This window comes from Ctenocephalides felis, unplaced genomic scaffold, assembly GCF_003426905.1.
Source record: "Ctenocephalides felis isolate EL2017-DRISC unplaced genomic scaffold, ASM342690v1 CF-g0.4_SCAFFOLD_00845, whole genome shotgun sequence".
Taxonomy (NCBI): Eukaryota; Metazoa; Arthropoda; class Insecta; order Siphonaptera; family Pulicidae; genus Ctenocephalides; species Ctenocephalides felis.
In genome coordinates this window covers 87,208,480-87,233,293 of record NW_020536999.1, presented here as the reverse complement: position 1 = coordinate 87,233,293, position 24,814 = coordinate 87,208,480, and the positions used below count along the sequence as shown (strand labels likewise).

General features: G+C 29.1%; 3 protein-coding genes and 1 pseudogene across 3 annotated transcripts in view; 1 reads left to right on the top strand and 3 right to left on the bottom strand.

Moving 5' to 3' along the window:
* The window catches only part of LOC113391314 (tectonin beta-propeller repeat-containing protein-like), a 38,982-nt gene extending 33,022 nt beyond the window's left edge, over positions 1-5,960 (bottom strand). The window contains 3 exon segments of the mRNA XM_026627258.1: positions 15-177; positions 3,474-3,700; positions 5,898-5,960. Of these exon segments, the coding sequence (XP_026483043.1) occupies positions 15-177; positions 3,474-3,698 (388 nt within the window). The 5' untranslated portion in view covers positions 3,699-3,700; positions 5,898-5,960.
* A 3,547-nt stretch (positions 5,961-9,507) lies between these two features.
* On the bottom strand, positions 9,508-10,887 carry LOC113372795 (annotated as a pseudogene).
* A 3,235-nt stretch (positions 10,888-14,122) lies between these two features.
* LOC113391313 (mitoguardin-like) lies at positions 14,123-15,286 on the top strand. Its single transcript, XM_026627257.1, has one exon. The coding sequence runs from the start codon at positions 14,123-14,125 to the stop codon at positions 15,284-15,286; it is 1,164 nt and encodes a 387-aa protein (XP_026483042.1).
* A 5,594-nt stretch (positions 15,287-20,880) lies between these two features.
* On the bottom strand, positions 20,881-23,914 carry LOC113391312. The gene is made up of 5 exons (XM_026627256.1): positions 23,738-23,914; positions 23,211-23,612; positions 21,547-21,630; positions 21,251-21,304; positions 20,881-21,182 (listed from the first exon to the last, which is right to left on the bottom strand). The coding sequence occupies exons 2-5, from the start codon at positions 23,587-23,589 to the stop codon at positions 20,881-20,883; spliced, it is 819 nt and encodes a 272-aa protein (XP_026483041.1). The 5' UTR covers positions 23,590-23,612; positions 23,738-23,914.
* Between the last annotated feature and the right edge of the window lie 900 nt (positions 23,915-24,814).

Here is a 24,814-nt window from a genome sequence, read left to right as displayed (position 1 = left end):
ATGTCTTTTGTTACCATCTAATGTTGTATCAATATACCAATCTCCTTCCCACTGCCATGCCATCGAAGGCAAACGGATTTGATCAATGGAGCGATCAACAAGTCCATCAACAGAACTGAAATGGTACCTATCGGTTGGAAGCAGACGACTGCTGAAGCCTTCCAGGGGCAACCATCGCTGGAAAAGATAAAATTTATATTAAAAAAAAAATTATATTATAATCTAGTGTTAAAATTGAAAGAGATAGATAAATAGAGAGGAAAAAGGATAGATAGATGCTAAAACCGTAAACACTTGATAGAGAAGAGCTGGGCCACGGCGATGAGCCCAGCGGAGCGAGAAACATCGCAGATCGAGAAACCCTATCGAGCGCCCCCCCTCGAGATAGTTTGAGAGAAAAAACTAGATATGTAGATAGATCTATAGAGAAAAATATGAATATGGAGAAATATATCAGGGTTTAATTTGATTTGATTTATATTTGATGAAAATTATAATATAATTTGCTGAATCTTGTTTTATTCAATTATTCAGACTTTTCTAGTGTTAAAATTGAAGGAGATAGATAAATAGAGAGGGAAAAGGATAGATAGTTAAATAAAAAATTGAAAAGGTGACAGAGCAAGAGATAGGGAAAAGGAGAGAGAGAAAGAGAAAGATAGAAACAGTTTGAGAGAAAAAACTATGTGAATAGATCTATAGAGAAAGATATGAATGGAAAGAAATGTATCAGAGTTTAATTTGATTTGATTTATATTTGATAAAAATTATATTATAATTTGCCGAATCTGGTTCTATTTAATTATTTAAATTCTTCTAGTGTTAGAAGAGAAAGGGTTAGATGAATAAAGAGGGAAAAGGATGGATAGATAGATGAAAAAGTGAAAAAGTGATAGAAAAAAGAAGACAGAGAAAATGATAGAGATAGTTTGAGAGAAAAAACTACATATGTAGATAGATCTAGAGAGATAAATATGAATGGAAGGAAATATATCAGGGTTTAATTTGATTTGATTTATATTTGATAAAAATTATATTATAATTTGCTGAATCTTGTTATATTTAATTATTTAAAATCTTCCAGTGTTTAAAGAGAAAGGGATAGATGAATAGAGAGGGAGAAGGATAGATGAATAAAAAAGTGAGAAGGTGATAGAGAAAAGGGAGAAAGAAAAAGATAGAAATAGTTTGAGAAAAAAAACTAGATATGTAGATATTTCTATAGAGAAAAATATGAATAGAAAGACATATCAGGGTTTAATTTGATTTGATTTATATTTGATAAAAATTATATTATAATTTGCTGAATTTTGTTCTATTTAATTATTTAAATTTTTCTATTGTTAAAATTGAAATAGATAGATAGATAGGGTGGCAAAAGGATAGATAGATATATAAAAGTGATAGAGAAAAGAATAGAGATAATTTGAGAGAAAAAACTAATAGAAATGAATATATTAGGGTTTAATTTTGGTTTGATTTATATTTGATAAAAATTATATTATAATTTGCTGGATCTAGCTCTATTTAATTATTTAATCTCTTCTAGTGTTAAAATTGAAAGCGAAATATATAAATAAAGAGGGAAAAGGATAGATAGATAGATAAAAAAGTGAAAAGATGACAGAGAAAGAGATAGAGGAAAGAAGAAAAAGATAGAGATAGTTGGAGAGAAGAAACTAGATATGGAGATATTTCCATAGAAAAAATATGAATGGAAAGAAATATATCAGTGTTTAATTTGATTTGATTTATTTTGATAAAAATTGTATTATAATTTGCTGAATCTTGTTCTATTTAATTATTTAAATTCTTCTAGTGTTAAAATTGAAAGAGATAGATAAATAGAGAGAGAAAAGAATGGATAGATAGATGTTTAAAAAAGTGAAAAGGTGTAAAGAAAGAGATAGAGAAAAGGGGAGAGAGAAAACGATAGAGATAGTTAGAGAGAAAAAACTAATAGAAAGAAATGTATCAGGGTTTAATTTGGTTTGATTTATATTTGATAAAAATTTTATTACAATTTGCTGGATCTTGTTTTATTTAATTATTTAATTTCTTCCAATGTTAAAAGAGAAAGGGATAGATGAATAGAGAGGGAAAAGGATAGGTAGATAAATAAAAAAGTAAGAAGGTGATAGAGAATGAGAGAGAAAAGGAGAGAAAGAAAAAGATAGAGATAGTTGGAGAGAAGAAACTAGATATGGAGAGAGATCTATAGAGAAAAATATGAATGAAAAATATATCAGGGTTTAATTTGATTTGATTTATTTTGATAAAAATTGTATATAATTTGCTGAATCTTGTTCTATTTAATTTCTATTCTATTTAAATTCTTCTTCTGAATCTTGTTCTTCTTAAATTCTTCTAGTGTTAAACTTGAAAGAAATAGATAAATAGAGAGGGAAAAGGACAGATAGTTAAATAAAAAAGTAAAAAGGTGGTAGAGAAAGAGATAGAAAAAAGTAGAGAGAGTAAAAGATAGAGATAGTTTGAGAGAAAAAACTAGAAATGAAAATAGATCTATAGAGAAAGATATGAATAAAAAAAAATATATCAGGGTTTAATTTGATTTGATTTATATTTGATAAAAATTATATTATAATTTGCTGAATCTTGTTCTATTTGAACTAGTTATGAATTTAAACTAGTTTAGTTTAAATTCATTTAACTATTTAATCTCTACTAGTGTTAAAATTGAAAGAGATAGATTAATAGAGCTGGTAAAGAATAGATAGATAGATAAAAAAGTAAAAAGGTGATAGAGGAAGAGATACAGATAGTTTGAGAGAAAAAACTAATAAAAAAAATATATCAGGGTTTTAGTTTGATTTGATTTATATTATAAATATTAAAATTAAATTATAATATTATTATATATTATATTATAATATTATTATATTATTATTATAATTTTAATTATATTATAATTTGCTGAGTATTGTTTTATTTAAGTATTTAAATACTTAAAGTGGTAAAATGAAAAGAAATAGATAAATAAAGAGGGAAAAAGATAGATAGATAAATAAAAAAGTAAAAAGGTGATAAAGAAAGAGATAGAGAAAAGGATAGAAAAAGAAAAAGATAAAGATTGTTTGAAAGAAAAAAACTAATAGAAGAAAATATATCAGGGTTTAATTTGATTTGATTTATGTTTGATAAAATTTATATTATAATCTGCTGAATCTTGATGTATTTAATCATTTAAAATATTTAAATTCTTCCAGTGTTAAAAGAGAAAGGGATAGATAAATGGAGAGAGAAAAAGATAGATAGATAAATGAAAAAGTGAAAAGGTGATAGATAAATAAAAAAGTGAGGTGATAGAGAAAGAGATAGTTTGAGAGAATAAACTAGATGTGTAGATAGATCTATATTAGATAAATATATTAATAAAAAGAAATATATCGGGATTTAATTACCATTAGTATAATTTTCCTGATTTATTTATAATGGGTCTTTTACTTTTTTACCTCATTTTCATAAGTCTCCTCCTTTACTCTTATAGGTACATCCAATCCATGGACATGAACATAGACCTGTCTATCGACTCCCACAGCCCACAGAAAATGCGGCACAGCCGAAAGTCTTTTGAATTCTAATCCCAGATATAAAAATTCACGCCAGACTGAACCAGAAGTGGAAAGTGCATAAATCCGTCCTTCGGTGTTCAGGGCAAATAGCAACGAGGAAGGCATCTCTAGAATATAAAATTAATTTATTAATATTACTAGAATACAGAATTAATTAATTATACTCAAAGAAAAGGTTGCCAGAAAATCCAATTTGCAAATTTCATGTTTTCTTGGCGTCTCAAGTCATTCTGAATCGTTTGACACCGATGATTATTAAAATAATCAGCCTTTATGAGTATATATTGAAATCTTGCGTGGTTTAATTTTATATATTTTATTTTATTTTTATTTTTTAAATATATATATAATTAACAAGTATGTGCAAATTTACTCGCCAACGTTTAATAAAATTAATTAATAAAAACAAAAAATCAATAAAATAATTTAAAACATTTATTTATGTATATAACTGTATAATTAAAAAATAGAAGATTTTAAAATTTGCAATAATTACAAATACATTGGTTTATAGCTTGATTAACAATTTTTAACTTTCCATAGGATATCGTTCAAAAGTCGAAAATGAAAATTTTTGCATGTTTTTAAGTTTCAGAGGTTTCTGAACATTTTGGCATACCATAGAAAAAAGTGTTTGTCTATGTGTGGATACAATTTTTTGTCCACGTTTTCGAGGACATCAACTGATTTGAATGGTTCAAAACCATTCAATTCCTATTGATAGGGAGATGTGCTAATTAGATTTTGACAAAGGCAGGTCGAGCCATTTCGGAGATACGAAGCAAAGAGTGCAGAAAACGAAAATCGAATTTTTGAGAGAACGGACCATCCGATTTGAATGATTCAAAAAACATTCACCTCGTAATAATGGGGACAAGTGGTGATTAGTTTTTGGGAAAAGCTGGTCTGGCGATTTCGGAGATACAAAGCTAAATGTGCAAAAAATGGTAGTTTTTGAGAGAACATGGTCGATTCGAATAATTCAAAAATACTTGGAAAGAACCGATTAGTTTAGGAAGTCTAAAAAAAGTTTTTCTCGAAATTATTTTTTTTTTTTCTAATTTCAATTTTATTTAAATATCAAAAATGACTCAGATTTTAATTTTAATTCTAGCTTAAGTTCTAAAACTCTCTTATATACTTATAACAAATAACTATAAATGAATAATTTTAATTTTGCACTGCAGTTCATATAATTCTTAGTGATATGAGATAAGGTCCTTCATTCTAACTCTGCTTGATTAAGTTTTGTTTATTCACTCTTCATGTAAACTTATATAAAAGTCATCGTCCAATTTATAAACTCTTATAATTTGTCTATAAAATATGAATAATAAAAGTTAGAGTATTTATAATAATATATTCGAAAACATTTAATATTCCTTGAATATTTCATTACAGTATGGGAAGTTCTAGGAATTAGGCCTTAAGGCAAGATGCCATGTACCACTAGTTTAGTGTAAATTCATAAACAAATTCAGAACCCATTTCATGTAAAACACTGAGAAATCTATTGAGACACTCAAAGACTTTAGAGTTAAAAATCTAATTTAAATATTTGATTAGATACTTAAGTAAAGTGTCTTAAAGACATTTTAGTAAATAGACATGAATACAGAAGTTAGAAAACATCAAGATTTAATATCATAAAGAACAAAGGTGTAAAAATAATAATAACAAATTGTGAAAAGACTCTTTATGTTTGGTTTTGTTCTCGAAACAAGACTTCACTTGATGTAAATTTGATTTCAACAAATTTTGGTTTTTATATAAAAGAGTCACATTTAACTAATAAGGTCAATCTTATTTATATCTGGTACAGTTTTTTAATTCAGTTTCAAATTAATTGTGATTAACAAATTGTGAAAAGACTCTTTCGGTTTGGATTTGTTTTCGAAACAAGTCTTCGACTCGATGAAAATTTGATTTCCACAAATTATTAATTGCTTTAAATTTATTACTTAAGATTATCTATAAGCCTTGTTTTTAAATATTAATTAAGAACTCTTATAAGAGACTCCATTAGAAGTAGAAAAAAGTATTAATTTATTAATACAAAGGCTTTTTTATTACAAAGGTTATATGTGTTATAAATACAAAGGTTATATGGGTGTATTGTTGCAAATTTATCCTGGGTTTTTGTTTATTATTAATTAAAAATGTATCATTTACAAATAAGTCGCAAAAGCATATAAATATTATATAATTCATAGTAAAACCAAACAATTTATACCTTAAGTCATTTACAACAATTTGTCAAATTGTGCAAAGCAAATCAATACATTTTATTTCCATAAAACTTACTGTTTAACAATTATCATTTCACTACACGATGGCACTTGAATTATTACATAACTAAATTAAATTTTCGACACTTATTGGATATTAAAATATATTTTATTATTAATTATTTATCGGTGGTTTTATTAGTCCGAACTGTTGAGGTTATGAGAAGTGTGACTAAGTTTGACGTTTGAAAGATGAATGAAATTATGGCGCCATCTTTAATGATTTTAACTCAGTGGTTTCCAACCTTTTTTGCAACAGTTTAATTTTATAAATATTCAACTGATATTAACAGACTATAAATTAATATGCAATATTATGTAAAACTAGTTGGTATTGGTATTTTGCCTTGAGGCAAGTTACATGAACTTTCCGATATGTTTAAATAATCGGCCTAATCAATAAAAAATAAATTAATTTATGAGTGATTAAAAGTATACCAAGTGGATTTATTACACATAATTGAAAACGAACGAACGCGTTAAATCGGAGTATTTCCTAAAAGCAAATTTTCAACTAGTGGGGTGTATGGCATCGTGCCATGATCGTGCCTTAAGGCAAATTGCTAGAACTTCCCGTAACGTAACGAAATGTTCGAGGAATACTGAATGTTTTCAAATAGATTATTATTAATATTGTAACATTGTAAATAAACTGAATTGCAAATTTAAAATTATTTGTTTAAGTTATTGTGGGAGATTGGTTAGAACTTTAGTCAGAATAAAAATAAAATCTGAATTATTTTCCATATACAAGAAAAACTTAAAAAAAGAAAAAAAATATATATATACAAATTTTTTTTCCAAAATCAATTATTTTGTTAAAACAAGCAGAAAGTACTTTGAATCATTTAAATCGGACGCTTAGTTCTCTCAAAAACTGCCATTTTTTACATATTTAGCTCCGTATCTTCGAAATGGCTGGGCCTGCCTTTGCAAAAAACTAATAGACACTTCTCCCATTCATTACTAATTGAATGTGTTTTAGATCATTCAAATCGGATACTCCGTTCTCTCAAAAAGTCGATTTCTATTTTCTGCAGTTTTTGCTTCGTATCTCCGGAACGGCTGGACTTGCCTTCACCAAAAACTAATCAGCTCTTTTCCCTATCTATAGGAATCGAATGTTTTTTGAACCATTCAAATCGGTTGATCTGTGCGCCCGAAAATGTGACTGGAAGTTTGTATCCATACATACATACACACACACATCCATTTTTTCTGAGGTATGCCAAAACGTTCAGTAACCTTCAAAACGTCGAGAAATGTAAAAATTTTCAATTTCGATTTTCGGCCCATTAGAATAACTTACCCTACGGGAAGTTAAAAATCAACAATTTTTATAATTGAACCAGTTTCCGTAGCACTTTAATGATTTAGTATGTTCATTAAGACCAAGTACTCTATCGTTATACCAAGTAAATCGTCTAATTTTAATTTTACCAAACGCCAAAAAAAAACTACTCATTTTCTCAAACTTGATAAATTTTTAAAATTAAACTACTTGGCGTAAGGCCGTAAAATTTCAATATGTTCTATAAGACCATGATATATATCGCCAAAAAAAGTTCCATAAAAATCGGCTTAATTTTTTTTTCAACAGTTAATTACAAGAAAACGGCTCGGTAGATTTTCACCTAAAACTAATCAGTATCATTCCCAACAAATATGATTCGAACAGTTTTTGATTTTTTAAAATCTATTCGGTAGTATAAGATTAAATGTGAGCGAAAAGTTTAACACTTTTTTTCCATATGACAAAGAAACGGCTTGGCAGATCGTCGCGCAAAACTGACAACAATAGTCCTCATGGAGATACATCAAATGGCTTTTAAATTTCTAAAATCGGTTCATTATTGTAATTTTTCACCCCGTATCTTCGAAACCACGTCTCCGCATCAATACAAATCGAATGTTTTTTGATTGATTCAAATCGGGCACTCCGTTCTCTCTAAACTGCAATTCTTATTACTTTTACCCCGTGCCTTCGGAACCGCTGGATAAGTAAATAAATATAAATAATATAATATAAGTAATAAAATAAGACAATATTTTTATGATGAGTTTTAGAAAGATCTTGCACACATATAAAAGAATTAAGTTTTTAAAATTGGTTTAGGTTTAATTCATTCTCAATTTTTATTTAATTTTGCAAATAAAATTTAAATATATTTTTCAAAAGCATAACCTTACACAAGCCTTTTCTTAATTGTGTGAAATTTGTTGCATTTCTTCGCGTTTCAAGAGCACCTGAACATTTGAGCAAACCTCAGAAAAAAAATGATGTTTGTGCGGATACAAATTTTCGTCCACAATTTCCATTGCACAAATCAACCGATTTGAATGATTCAAAAAACATTCGATTCATATACAATAAAAAAAATATCCACTTTTTCATATACTCTTCCTTTATCTATAATTGGATTCCTATTGATTAAGACGTTCTGATTAATTTTTCAATAAGACAAGTCTAGTTGTTTCGGAAACATAGGGAAAAGGGTGCAGAAAATGTTGGGAGTTGTAACTGGTTAGAACTGGTAAGCAGGAAGGCACATAGACAGTTGGATAGATAATCGGGTGAAAAAGGGGAAGAAGGGAGATGTAGACAGATAAACTCATAGGATAGACTGATAGACAGGTAAGCTGGAAAACAATTAAAGAGGTAGGCAGGTAAACAGGTCGACATGTAAGCCGATAAAGGGAAATACGCGTATAGAGGTAGGCAGATAGACAGGTAAACAGATAGATCGTATATGAATTAAAAACTATTTTTGAATAATAGCATACCGTTGTCATCACAACACTATGTTATGCTTGATTCTTGGGAAAATGTCTATTGCTGCTGCAATCTGATGTATTTTACATATAACAAGCAAGAAAAAATCTTATGATAATTGCATCATCGAAGAATCTGTTATCATAAGATGTGCCTGATTGAACAGCAAATAGATTTTACACTTTTTAGACATTTTCACACTTTCATTACCAAGAAACAAGCATATGGGGCAGAATTATTTCCACATATTGGATCATTTATGCATCTTACTATAAGGCAAAATGCTACCTACAACTAGTTTATTATTTAAAATTATTCATTATTTTTGGTGATTATTCTGGATATCAATTCTAGAATATTATTAGTATGTACAATTATAACGATAAGTAAATTAGTAGTAATAAAAAGTACAAATTTTAAATTGAATATTCTTCAAGCAATATTTAAATAAAAAGAATTTATTGCATTTATTCTATAAGAAATTTTTAACTTAAACTATTTAAATATAATGTTTAAATATATCGTAAAATTATGAATAACATGTAACTGTTGTTTTCTTTATATATATATTGAATTCGATAATCCACATGTTTTGCAAAAAACATCTTGAATAAACGACATGTAGTTATATTTAAAAAAAAGTAATATAAATATATAAATTTGTATATATATATATATATATATATATATATTAATGAAGAATTTAAACTATAAAAAGTCATGCAATTGAAATAATTCTTTATGATTTGAATAGAAATAGGAGCAATAAATGTCATTTATGAAAATACTTTATATTAATATTACTTTGCATTACTTTTAACAAATCAATCAACAAATTATTTACAATTGTCCATTATTCTTCCTTCTTTGCGTAACCAGGCCTGCACTCAGGGTATTTATCCGTCATAAAACTCTTTAATTCACCATGTTCCACCAACATATTTAGTCTAACCAGATCGTGGTTCCTCCTCTTTTCACATTTCTTCAAATACAAAGTATGAGAAGGCATACTAGCGTAGAACGGTGGATATTTTTTCTTTTTCAAAACAACTTTATCATTCATAATGTATCTATTATAATCTATAACTTCATCACGACTAATTTCTTCTGCAGACCTAGGATTTTTAGGAGAGGCTACGACGACAGGAAACTCATTGTTGCCTTTAGAAAATTCTACTAAATGTAATCGCTTTTCTTCAGCGATTACTTGGTGGCTTTTTTGTTGCAGTAAGCCTAAGAAGAAGGCTTTGACTATGTTTTGTAAGTTTGTGGAGCCTTCAACTTTAGCATGTAAGTCTTTTATTCCGATGACTTCACAAATTGATTTGATGGCTCGATGGCATACCAAACCATGGCCTTCAGCCTTTTTGGTAACAAATATTTTGGTTTTACCAAAGCACGTGAAAAAATCATGGAATATGGTATGATTTTTGTATAACTCAAAGTACATAAGTTTTTGTCCAGCTCTGTTTTTAGCCCTGCGCAAAGCTGCTCTTGTGTCAGCAGCTTTACCTAAACCAAAACCGGCCAAACCTTGTCCGTTACCTGTCACCACAAAAATGGATTGGCAACGTTTACGTCCAAGTGTACCGGACATGTGAAAAACTTGCTTCATTTCTAAAACTTTGGTATCAAAGTTCTCAAAAGCGTCTTCGCCTACAGCATCTGGGGGCCCTACACTTCTACCCGGAAGCCTTGCACCTGACCAACCTCTTTCGATAGGACTTAATTTAATAGAACGAAAACTTTGGTGCTCATCTCGGAGTTTAGCTAGTTTATTATCGCGGTCAGGGTCTTCAGGAAGTTTTTGTTGTTGCACCAGTTCACGTCCACGGATGATAGGGGCTGACAAACCAGGCCAGATCATATTACCTTTCCCCACACCTATTATCTGTCCCCTGTTCAGGTTTTTTATATTCTTTTTGTTAACTGTTTTACCACGTCCTCGTTTCTTGCCGGCATTACTGACAGAAGTGCATCCTTTCCACAGGAACTCCGCCGGTAATTTGTTGAAAAAACTTGTGTTTCTAGATTGTGTGAAAAAGACATTGCTGTATAAATCGATTGTGGATGTTACAGGCTGCTTTGTGCTTAATGTGTAGAGCCTTTTGTAGATATTTGAGACACGGAAAATATTATTTGCCAACATTTTTAGAGCATTGTAATGGTAAATGTCAGATGAAAACAATTTAACCTCAAACTTTATGTAACAAAGAACCATAGATATAGGATAAATAGATCGCTGTATGGCGATTTGACGTTACCTTGATTGAAATGCCAAACTTTGATTAGATGGCAGCACATGTACATTTTGTAAATTAATCCCTGGTTACTACTTTTACATTTGTTCACATTATCAATACAGACAAAAAACTTGAATAAATTTCATTATTGGAAATGAGAACAAAACATACGAAATACAAATGTAATTTCAAATGAATCACAGAGACACAGCGTGACTGCAGCGCCCATGCAGCGCCCATGCAGCGCCGTAATAAATATGAACTAATTGGGGGTATCAGTGTGTGGTTTTCATGGGTTTTACATGTTTGTTAAAGAAAAAAGATATTAAATAATTGTTATAAATAATAATAAACAAGTTACAGTAATAATGTGAACGTTGAATGTTTATTGAAATTATTAAATTTACTTCAACGTACTTAAAACATAGTTAAGTATAATGATTAATTAAATAAAGAAATGCAGTAAATAATTTTAAGGTTAAGTGCCTCAAAGCTTATGTCATAATCTCGGAATAGTTCTTAATAAAAACAATATAATAATGATAAATAGTATTTTATCAATAGAATAAGTAAATAATAAATTAATTTACTCATTTTTTTGGTCAAACTAAAGACTTAGACACTATTATAAAGACATAATTTAGACATTATTATAAAGACAAGACCAAGTTGACAAGTAGGTAGGACTCAATACCCCGACCGATTCACTGCAAATGCGATCATAGGGCTTGGGAACCCACGGTGATCCATCAACACTACAAATATATATTTCGCATTATTTCAGCATTGTATTTATTAAACTGTTTGCAAAATAAACATTTTTACGCTATGTGATAACTTTTATTTTTCTTTTAATCATAAAATTACAATTATTATATAATAAAATGTAATTAATATATAGATAATAGTTATACATAATCAATATACAATATATAAATATGTATTTTTCATTATTTCAGGCTTGTATTAATTACATTGTTTTACAAACATTTTTTTAGTAAGCATTAAATTTTGATAATACAACAATTTATTGACTTATAATTTTTCTTTTTCTAAACATAACAATTTTACAACTATTCATAATACTCCAAATTGTATTTTTATAACAATAAGGTTATGATACTTACTTCATTCTTCTAACCGCTGCGATCCACTTTTCCCGTTGATTTTCTTTCCACTTAGCTGTAAAAAATGTATAGAATTTGCAGTCACTTTTTCTGCTGGTATTTCTACAACCCACTACACAACAGACATGGTGGTTCATTTTTAATTATCTTATTTAAATTTGAAATAAATAAATATTTTATGTGTTTTTGTTTAAAATTTTGTTTATAATAGCCCCTTTTAGTGCTCCAAGTTAGCCACTACGAACGCTTCGGTCGATTTGACTTCCCCTTCCATGCCTTCACACATAGCCAATAGCGAGGCAAAGTTACGAAGTTGCCAAACAAATTAATATACTGAACGAACAGTTTATATTCCGCCTATAAAATTATTATAAGAGATCTAAAATCTCATACAGGTAAAAAACATTTCACATGTACAAAATGCAGTAAAGCATTTACTGAAAAATATTTAGTGGATCAACACGTTTGTGCCCTTTTCCAGAGAACAAATGCGGTAAAGCATTTACTGAAAAATATTTAGTAGGTCAACACATTTGTGCCCTTTCCAGAGACAAATTTCATATTTGAATAAATCTGGTAATCGAAAACAAAATATTCGCACTCATACTGCAAAGGGACCAGGTGAACGTCCCCATATTTGCCAGATATGTGATAAGACATTCACAGCATCTCTTCTTTTATCTATGACATCTCTTCTTTTATCTATGGAGCATATGATTATCCACACGGATGAATGTTTTCATAGATAAGGAAAATGTTCTCACGGATAAATGTTCTCATTTATGCTTATTTATCTAGGAATGTTCTCATATTTGCCAAATTTGTGATAAGACATTCAAACACTTGCGTAGTTTAAATAGACATATGCTCATTCACACTGGAGAATGCCCCTACAAATGCAAAATCTGTGATAAGGTATTCAAACGTTCCGAAGCCCTGAAAAGGTACATGGTTGCTCATACCAATGAATAATTAGTATTTACAAAATTGGTCACAAATTTACATATGGCTGCTTATAGAAATTAATGATGATAAGATATATGAATTATTTATATATTATATAAAATAAATAAACATTTTTATCGAAGACTTGTATAAATGTTTTATTAATAATGTTTTACATCCATTCCAGGTTTAATAACATTTGCAATTGAGCCATAACTATTAGTAGAATCTTCTTCCCGCGTATTGCAATCGTCCAAAAATCGAAATTGAAATTTTTTGAATATCTTTACGATACAGAAGTTTTTAAGCATTTCGGAATACCTTAAAAAAAGGGGTGTGTGTAGATACAAATTTTCGACGACGATTTCGGGCGTACAGATCAACCGATTTGGCTGATTCAAAAATCGATTCCTATAAATAGAAGGATGTGCTGGATAGTTTTTGGTAAAGGTCGGCCAGCCGTTTCGGAGATACGAAGCAGAGAGTGCAGAAAATAGAAATCGAGTTTTTGAGAGAACGGAGCATCCAATTTGAATGATCCAACTATAGTGGTTTATGGCATCGTGCCTTAAGACAAATTGCTTGTACTTCCCGTACCAATAATTTTTTTTTTTAAAAAGATTAAATTTTTTTCAAACTATGAAAAAATTAGATTTTTGAGAAATTTTAAATTTTTCTTGTGCATATTTATTATGCTCTTGCGCATGTAGTATCCCGAAATAAGTGATTCAAGTTTTCTATGGTTTTTGTTAAATTTGAGGTTGATCTATATAAGTTTGACGTTTAGTGTTCTATGGTGAGAGTTATCTAAAACTGTCAAAAGTTGTAAAAATTAAAAAAAATGTAAATAAGTTAATTAAAATGTAAAATTGTTTGTTAAAATGCTTAAAACTCACTTTACAAATAAATTACTGTACTTATTTACAAATTAAATACCAATATATGATTCAAGCTAATCAATTATAACCTGTACAAAAAAATATAAAGTTGTGTATAAAATGTCTTTACTAATTAATAACTTTAGATTAAAACCTTTGTTTAACAAATGTGGTACATTTCAAACCTTAACAGTCCTAGCAGCAGGCGTAATAACTTTCAGCTTATTCTCACATTATTGGAAGAAAAAACGTAAAAAAAGTAGTCCTAAAGCTGTATGCTTCATAAAGGCTATTTTTTGTTCCCCCAAAACTATAAAAAAAAGTCGATCCTCCGAAGTACCATCACATTAAGTGACATAGACAACAACCTTTTATCCATAAATGATTTGTCTACTAAAGGCTTTTCAGCTTTAAATCAAAGTATTAAATTGTGGGAACAAACATTAAAACTAAAGTCTGTAGAGGATGATAAGTTCCACGATAACATCAAACTGTTACTAGTAAACGCTTACAAGCTACGTGAACAGTATGAAGCCCTATTCTTGAACGACTATCAGTCCATGCGCTCAGTTTATGGATCCATTATCACTTCTACGGATGATTCATTTGTGTCAGCCGAAGACGAAGTCGCAGACTTGGATGAGTTTAATGATGTTTTTGAGAGTGAGACTTTACAGTTTTATAGACAGAATCAAGAGTTGTTGTTAGAAAAAGGGATTCCTTATCGAAGTTTACGCACAGAGTTTGTACGATGCAGTTCTGATAACGAGTATCTTGTTAAATTACATTGTATTCGATTAGCATTCCAGTATATACTTAAAGATGCAACAAAACGGTTGTGGGTTATTGAAACGATGCAAGAGATTTTGGCGAATTTATTAGTATTCGGAGGAAAAGATCCTGAAAGGTTTTTAGCAAGTTATGAAGACATGATTAAGTTTGTTGAAGACACGAGTAATCATGAGTTGATTGAAGAAGAACTTGCTGTACGTAATGTTAAAATGATTACTTTCTACGACGTAGCTTTAGATTATATCCTGCTGGATGCTTTTGAGGATCTAGAAAAACCACCATCCTCAGTAGTCTCGGTGGTGCAAAACCGTTGGCTTTCAAACGGCATCAAAGAATCAGCCTTAACCACCGCCGTATGGTCCGTTATAAAAGCTAAACGTTGCATGTTAAAGTACTCAGATGGTTTTCGGTCACGTTTTTACAATTTATCAGAACAAATAATCCCCTTCATGGCTTGGGGCTTCTTGGGACCTGATGAAAAACTGAAGACCATGTGCCAGTATTTCAAAGATGAAATGTACACATTTTTTATTGATATTTATGATTTTAATAAATGCAGATACACAACTATGGAGGATTTATCACAAGATGTGTTCAGGATGTTTGAGACACGAGCGAATAATATTAGTAAAATGTTGAAAGTGTAACATGTAACATCACTTTTATTTGCATTTAATTTAACTAGTGGTAAATGAGTTCTGTGGAGCCGATTTTGTTAAATAAAATTATTTCATTGTCTTTGAGGTTTTATTTATAGTAAAATAGTACTTAAGGATTTAATATTTGGTTATTCATACCAAGTGTAAGTAAAAGACTACTTAACCCAGTGGTTTCCAACCTTTTCGTATCGCCGCCATCTTGTTTTTTTAGCAATCTAATTTCATAAATACTCATTTTATCTGGCTACAAGTTAATATACTATTATTATAGTTAATATAATATGTAAAAATATGCACAATAAATAGTTATTTATTAAGGGGGTTGTTCTTTTTTTATATTTTTTTGTTTCGGTTTTGAGATTTTTTGATATTATGAAAGCTAAAAACCTTAGAATTATTTAAAAAAAAAAAATCATCTCAATATCTATTTTTTTGAATAAGTTATAGATATATTGATATATATATATATATATATATATATATATATATATATATATCTCTATACGTGTGATCCTCTGAAAGCGTTTTTTTATCGTTCCGCGAGCTATTGTATGCCAGCTGTCTTTTTTTCATTATAATACCTCATGCACATGACCTTTTTAATGTATCAGCATCTTTGAACACCATGGTGTATTCAGTACATTAAATTAAATGGTGTATTTAGTACATTATATTAAAAACTTTAAATACGTTTTTCTCAAATTGACTATTTTCAATGCGGTGCCACAAATTAAAAAAAAAACTACAAATCGATTCGACTTGCATTTTTTTTAATTTGTTCACAACTGCAATACCTAGTCCCCCAACCTTAAACAACTTGATAACATTACGCAAAAAAATGTTGCGAACCTTCTCGTCCCAAAACAAAGGCCTTTTTGGACACTTTTTTTTTAAATTAGCTGCCATTTGTTTCCTTATTGCTTTTTTCTTTCATTTTGGTAGGGGGACTGGATTCAAACTTCTTCTTCAACGTAGTTTCGTTTTTGTTTGTTTCAGGCGATGCGCAACGGATTTATCTGTGGCACCGCAAATGAGATCGATTTTGCAACGCCCACTTTGGCGCCCCCTGGTTAAAAAATGACGGCGAAAAAAAATAATCTTAATATTCTATGATTTTGTAATTTTTGTTTAAAAAAACCGCATGTCTTTATGATAAATACATTTCGAGAAAAACAAAAACAAATACCTTGCATGTTTTGTAACAAAAAAAAGAACAACCCCCTTAATTTAGTTATCATTTCAAATGTTTTTGGTTTATTTTTTTGGAAATAGTATTTTGGAGCTGTACGCTTCCTGATGGGTCGCGTCCCACAGGTTGAAAACCACGGTAACCCGTTAATGCATATTAGCCAAGTTATTTCAGAGACTTTCTGGCCTAAATGAGCCCATAACATAGCGTTGTCATGTTTCTTGGAATTGAAGACTGTGAAAATGATTGCACAGCAAATAGTCATTTTTATAGTTTTTACTAACAAGAAAAGAACTCGCGTCGCCCTGATGCCTGGCGTCCCACAGGTTGAGAACCACGGTAACCCGTTAATGCATATCAGCCTAGGTCTAAAACTCATCGAAAATATTTTTTGTCTACGAGTAAACTAATTTAGTTCAGATAACTTCTTTTGCATATTACACAAATGTCACGTAAACTGATGGGGCAATTCTGGCGTAAAAGAGGCAATAACATAGCGTTGTCATGGCTACGCTATTTTATGCTTGTTTCTTGGAAGTGAAAACTGTGAAAATGACCGCATAGCAAATAGATAAACATTTTCACAGTTTAACATAGCGTTATTTATGAGACAATTCTGCCGTAACAGAGCTTATAAAATAGCGTTGTCATGTTATGAAGATTTTCCAAACTTCGAGAAGGAAACACTTAATTGAAATACAGAGATCCTGGCATAAAGCAGATGTATGTTGTTGTTATTGTATTTGTATTGTATTAACTTGTAATTTTATTTCAGTTATTCAAAGGCAAGGTATTATTCGGTGTGAATGAAAAGTAAAGCACCAAACATTTTCACAGTTTTCACTACCAAGTAAAAAGCATAACAAAGCGTTGCCATGACAACGCTCTGTTTTTAGAGCAAAGCATATACAGCTCTTTTTTTTTAAAAAAAAGGTCTGTTTGGATCTTCTTCAAATCATTTAATTCGCAATTTATTAAAAAAAAAAATTTAATTATTTATACACTTGTAAATAAATGTCCATGATAGTGTCGTCATGGCAATGCTATCTTATGCTTATTCATTAGTAGTGAAAACTGTGAAAATGTCTATTTGTTATGCCATCAGGCGTATTTTACATATAAACAATCAAGGAATAATGTTATCATAACAGAATTTTCGATGATGCAGTTATCATAACATTCTTCCTTGCTTGTTTAATATGTGAAATAAATAGATAGACATTTTCACAGTTTTCACTACCAAGAAACAAGCATAGCATAGCGTTGCCATGGCAGTATTGCCATTTTAAATTTTATATTTTAAATATAAACAAGCAAGGAAGAATCTTATAGCTGCATCATCGAAGATTCTGTTATCATAACATTCTACCTTGCTTGTTTAGATGTAAAATATGCCTGATGGCGCAGCAAATAGATAGACACAGTTTTCACTACCAAGAAACAAGCATAACTCTATGCTATAAGCTCTGCTACGACAGAATTGCCTTATTAATTTAATAGTTTATTTTCTGTTTATAAAAATTAGTACTTTAGGTGTTTCAATTTTAATTTATTTTAAAAATAGTACTTTAGGTCGTTTTTTCATAATTACTTTTTGGATTTAGTGAAAACAAATTTTGAAAATAAAATAGACTATTAGAATTAATCTAATTAGCAAATTGCAAATTCAAGTTAAAGTCTTCATCAAATAATTCTTAGTAAATAAGTTAATTCCTTTCTCATAGATTCAAACTAAATGATGCAAAGCAAGGCACGGGTGTACATTAATTTTGTATTAATTTCCCAGAGACATCATCCATATAATCAAATGGTTTAAAAATTACAGACAATATAACAATGATGAATTTTAGCAAAAAAACAGAAGAAGAATTTCATTTAAGTCAAATAGAAGTTACAAAAAATGTATAAACGCATTTTCTAAAAGGCTAATATGCATTAACATAGAATAACATTATTATATTTAAAACAAAACGTTATTAAATATAATATTGAAATATTGAAATCTTAAAAAAGGATAATTAATGTATCTCTTTTCAGGTCAAGTAGTCACTATCATTTACCTTAAATATATTTTTATAAAATCTTACTTATATTCTTATTCCAGGTACCTTGTATATATAAATAAAAAAATAAGCTTGTCCAGTTGCATATTTTAAGTCTAAGCCTTTGCATATTTAAGGTTAAGTCTTTGTTTTCATCATTTTTGGCCTGATTGCTTCTCTGAATTAAAATCATCACCAAATACATAATGCAGTTCGGTTGTTTGTAATCGAGTTCTTTATATTCATTGTTGCTGCAAAAAAAAAAAAAATAGGTGTGAGAGACAATTGTAAAAATTAATTAATTAGAAAACATCATAATATAATAATTATTATTCTAATAATCGTGTTGTACTCGATAAGACCTTTCAAATAAGACCCCACACGATGAAAAACGAGACAAAAAAAATTGAAGTAAAACTTCTTTACACTTTTCATACAAAACTTACAATGAAATGAATCAATGAATGATAAATTAAACAAATCTAACCGGATTTATTACGATGTCATTTTGAGAAAAAGTAAATTTTTGGCACACATACAGACACACATACATACTTGTTGTAATTTTAGTGTCAACTGATTCAGAATGACTTATTTAGTTGAGAAAAATTAAGGCACATCATAATATAATAAATATTATTCTAAAAATCGTGTTGTTCTCGATAAGACCTTTTAAATAAGCCCCCACATAATGAAAAACGAGACAAAGAAAATTTGAAGTAAAACTTCTTTACACTTGTCATACAACGATATGTCATACAAACTCACAACGATTAAATTAATTAGATCTAACGCGAATTTTGAGAAAAAGTCAACTTTTGGCACATATACAGGCACACACATACTTGTTTCAATTTTAGTGTCAAACAATTCAGAATGACTTATTTAGTTAAGTAAAATTAAAACACATCAAATTATAATAAATTTTTTTCTAAAAATCGTGTTGTACTGGATTTACCTTTTAAATAAGATCCCATATGATAAAATAAAAGATAAAGGAAATTTGAAGTAAAACTTCTTTAAACTTTTCATACAAAACTTACTACGATAAATTAATCAAATCTAACCGGATTTATTACCATGCCCTTTTGAGTAAAAATCAACTTTTGGTACACATACAGGCACACACACACATACTTGTTCCAATTTTTGTGTCAAACGATTCAGAATGACTTATTTAGATAAGTAAAATTAGAACACATCATAACATAATAAATATTATTTTAAAAATCGTGTAGTACTCGATAAGACCTTTTAAATTAGCCCCCACATGATGAAAAACGAGACAAAAAGAAATTGAAGTAAAACTTCTTTATACTTGTCATACAAAACTTACAATGATGACATTAATTAAATGTAACCGGATTTATTATGATGTCCTTTTGAGGAACGGTCAACTTTTAGAACATATACACATACTTGTTCCAATTTTAGTATCAAACGATTCAGAATGACTTATTTAGTTAAGTAAAATTGCAACACATCATAATATAGTAAATATTATTCTAAAAATCGTGTTGTACTGGATAAGACCTTTTAAATAAGACCCCACATGATAAAAAACGAGACAAAAAAAATTTGAAGTAAAACTTCTTTATACTTGTCATACAAAATTTACAACAATAAAATTAATCAAATGTAACCGGATTTATTACGATGTCCTTTTGAGAAAAGGTCAACTTTTGGCACATATACAGGCACACACATATACTTGTTCCAATTTTAGTGTCAAAGGATTCAGAATGACATATTTATTAGATAAAATTGGAACACATCATAATATAATAAATATTATTCTAAAAATCGTGTTGTCCTCGATAAGATCTTTTAAATAAGACCCCACATGATGAAAAAAGAGACAAAAAAAAAAATTTACACTTTTCATACAAAACTTACAACTATAAAATTAATCAAATGTAACCGGATTTATTACGATGTCCTTTTGAGTAAAAGTCAACTTTTGGCACATTCAGAATGACTTATTTAGTTAAGAAAAATTAGAAAACATTATAATATAATAAATATTATACTAACAATCGTGTTGTACTCAATAATACCTTTTAAAGAAGACCCCACATGATGAAAACGAGACAAAAAAAATTTGAAGTAAAACTTCTTTACACTAGTCATACAAAACGTACAAGGATAAAATTAATCAAATGTAACCGGATTTATTATAATGACCTTTTGAGAAAAACGTTAAATTTTGACACATATACAGGCACACACATACTTGATCCAATCTTAGTGTCAAACAATTCAGAATGACTTAGAGTAAATCAAATTTTCTGATAAAATATAGCAAATTAAATCATAAAATTAAACTTACTTCTTTTCTATTTCCTATAACTCTAACTATTACTCGTGGGACTACAATTTCCTTGAATAATTTGTTTAATCAACAACTCGTGTGTCTCCTGTCTTCTACGTTCTTCGTTCTTCATGTGCTCGACTTTCAGCTCGTGCTCAATTCTCAAGAATTCATGATCACGTTTTGCAATCTCGATTTGTAATTGTACCAATTCCAATTGAGCTGCACTTAGTTTATCATTTTTATTTGATGATTGTGGATTGGAGTCTTCGGTTTTTATAAGTCCTACGCTGAGATTCTTTGGGAACTTTGTTTTCCATTTGTCATAATTATTAGAGACAACTGGAAGAGGAATATTCTAAGATTTTATTCATACAAATAGATAAAAATAAATTGAAGCATTTATTTACCTTTAGACGGTCCATTTTCTTGAGAAATAGTAACACAAGGAGGCTCTTCGATTACTAGAAAAAATTTATAATTAGAAAAATCTCATTAAATTATTCTGAAAATCAACACCATAATTATAGAAGAAATATAAACAAATATTATTTCAATTATAAGTATTAAATGAATCATTAAATTTATCCATGTGTTTGATTGAAAACCAGAAAAAAAATGTTAATATTATAATAAATTATGTAATATCTCTTACTATGTAAAAATATGTTTTCATTGAATTTGTAATACAATTTATGTATATTACCTTGATTTTGTCCAGATTCACATGGTTCATTTATCGGAGCATTTTGCATATGTTTTGGTAAAGCACTTTCTGGTGTAGCAACTTCTAAAATATATAATATATACATACATACATATATATATATATATATATATATATATATATATATATATCATAGATAAACGATTTCGGCCTATTACTGTAACAACCCTACGGGAAGGTAACTAGTTGTAAGTGGCATTTTGCCTTGAGGCAAGTTGCATGTGTAAATAACAGAGGTTTGTTAAAATTAGACCTTTCATCGACGTTTTACCAAAAACGGGCGAGTAAATTTATTTAAAATTTTGCACTGTTTTGCTAATTCTAAAGAAACGGCTTAGCAGATCGTATAAAAAAACTAACCAATGCGTATAGTATTTAAATTTTGTGAAACTGACTCGCCCGTTTTTGAGAAAACGTCGACGAAAGGTCTAATTTTAACAAACCTCTGTTATTTACTCATGCAACTTGCCTCAAGGCAAAATGCCACTTACAACTAGATTAATTTGCATATTGAGCCTCGTCTTTTAATAAAAACGAGGCTTCCAAAAATTTACTACCTCTATAGTAGTGGAAACGTGTAACATGAGGCGTGAAATCACTTTGACAAGGTAAAAGACGGCAGTACTTCACAACGCGCGCTAGAAAGCAATTGTCAAGTATTTGTTCGAATAATTGGGTATTTTTAGTACTCAAACTAGAACGATCTAGAAAAACGTGTTTTTTTTAGAAATTGTATTTTGAAAATTTCTAAGAAAACTCATTACTTTAGTATTTATGATCGTAGTAGACATAATGAAGAAGAATGTAGCACAACATTCTAATGCACTAATCAGTTTAAACTTTTACTTGGAGGAACATTTTCAATGAAATTATAAATATCTTGAAAATTTTCAAGAAACCTTACCGATTTTAGTATTTGTCATTATGGTATACATATTAAAATAGACCATATTAAAATTACAACATTCTAATTCAAATACACAATTTTTTATAAACTTCTAAAACTTTCATATCAGTTTACTCCGTACTTACTTAGACTTGGAGGTGCTTCTTTAAGAAAATTATAAATATTTTGAAAATTTCCAAGAAAACATCAATTTTAAGATTTGTCATCATAGTAGACATATTAAAATATAACATATTAAAATTAAAACATTCTAAAGCAAATACACAAATTATTATAAATTTGCAAAACTTTCGTATCAGTTTTCCACATACTTAGACTGGAGGTGTTTCTTTAAGAAAATTATAAATATCTTGAAAATTTCCAAAAAAACTCATCGATTTTAGTATTTGTCATTATAGTAGACATATTAAAATAAAACATATTAAAATTATAACATTCTAAAGCAGATACAAAAATTATTTTAAACTTCTAAAACTTTCATATCAGTGCATTTCATACTTGGACTTGGAGGTGCTTCTTTAAAAAAATTATAAATATCTTGAAAATTTCCAAGAAAACTCATTGCTTTCCGTTTCCTTAACAACATTCAAAAAGATTTATCAAAATTTAAATAATCGTTTAGGAGGATTATCCTTTCATACATTACAAAAGAATTTTATATATAAGATATATATATATATATATATATATGTATATATAAATATATTTATATATTTATGAGTGTTTTACCACCTACCTACAGAACAATCACTGCCAACTCTATTCTCAACCCCATAAACACTTGTACACATCGCCAGCACCTTCTCCTCAGCATCATACATCTCAGGATCAGTCGACAACCCGTCATCAAACAAAGGGGCCATTTGTTTCTTCGAAGCCTTCTTCAAGCCATCATATTTCAATTTTAAAGTCTTTGCAGTCCTCTGCGGAGAGACTATAGCGGCATTGAACATACTCTCGATAGTAAGCCAAGCTGCTTCTTTCTCTTTGTTGGAGACTGCATCGTTCTTTTTGTTTTCGATGGAGTCTCTATAAGCAGCTGTCAGGGAGCTTAGGAGACGGATTTCGGCGATTGTGAAATTTGCTGAGCGCTCTCGGCGTTTGGTTTCTTGCATTTTGTAAAGGATATATGAAGAAACTGGAAAAGGATAAAATTAATATGACATATGACAAATAATGTTTGTACATAGTTGTAAAACAAGTGTTGAATATATTTAGCAACAATAATATGACATTTTTAGTGTTTTAATATGGAAAACAAACCTGAGTACAAGCCGACATATAAATTTGAGGTTATGAAATGACTTTTGCACGTACACACTTTTAAAGTTTATTTTTTGAACATAAATATTAAATCACAAGCAAACTAATAATTTTTAATTCTATTTAAAGCATTACTACACAATAGTGATAAAATTCATGTAAAACTTAACTAAAATTAAAAACATAACAAAATTTGTTTGCATATCAAATTTTTTAACACAACTATAAAAAATTTTTATACCGATTAAAGCAAAATATATATTAATATTTATAAAATAATTAAAATGTCATAGATAATGAATATATTTATTTTTGACAAGTTATTAATTTCATAAATTTATTCATTTTTTATGACAGATGATGTTTCATTGACATTGACAGGTAGCGCTCGATTTTAAAAATATGTTTTTTTTTATTAATAATTATTTTGCATTTATTTATTTAAAAAAGATATATTTAATATATTAACTTAATTCAAAAGTGTAATTATTCCGTTATTTGCATTTTTTTTCTTATTTTACGTGTAGTTTTTGAAAAGTTTGAAATTCGCGGTTACGTAGTTTCTAAGGGTGCGGGCACACGTGAGGAATAAAGATTAGAGTTTGTCACACACATACTTTTTGACTTCCCGAAGAAAAAGTTTATGTTTTCGCCAAAAACAAATCTGATTCGCCAATTTTATGTTTTCTCGACATCTCAAGTCATTCTGAATCGAATGGGACTACACTACTTAGACTGCTAGTCCTCATCATAGTTAAATAAGCATTGTCAAAAGATAAAAGACGATAGTAACGTCATTGGGTAAACGAGTGTTGCCGAGAACCGTCGAATACCCTCGATTACTACTCTAACTCTTGCTAGAATCATAGACAATACACTACATAAACTGCTAGTCCCTATATGTTTTCCGTTGTATATAGTGCTCAAACATAGAAGGGTATGTGACGTAACATGTCTGAGCAAACATTGCCGACGATAATCGCGAACGCTCCCGATTGGTCAAATGTCATATGCCATATGTTTATAAATAATATTTCAAGTATATAAGCGAGCATTAGAATTTTAGCTAAAATTAAA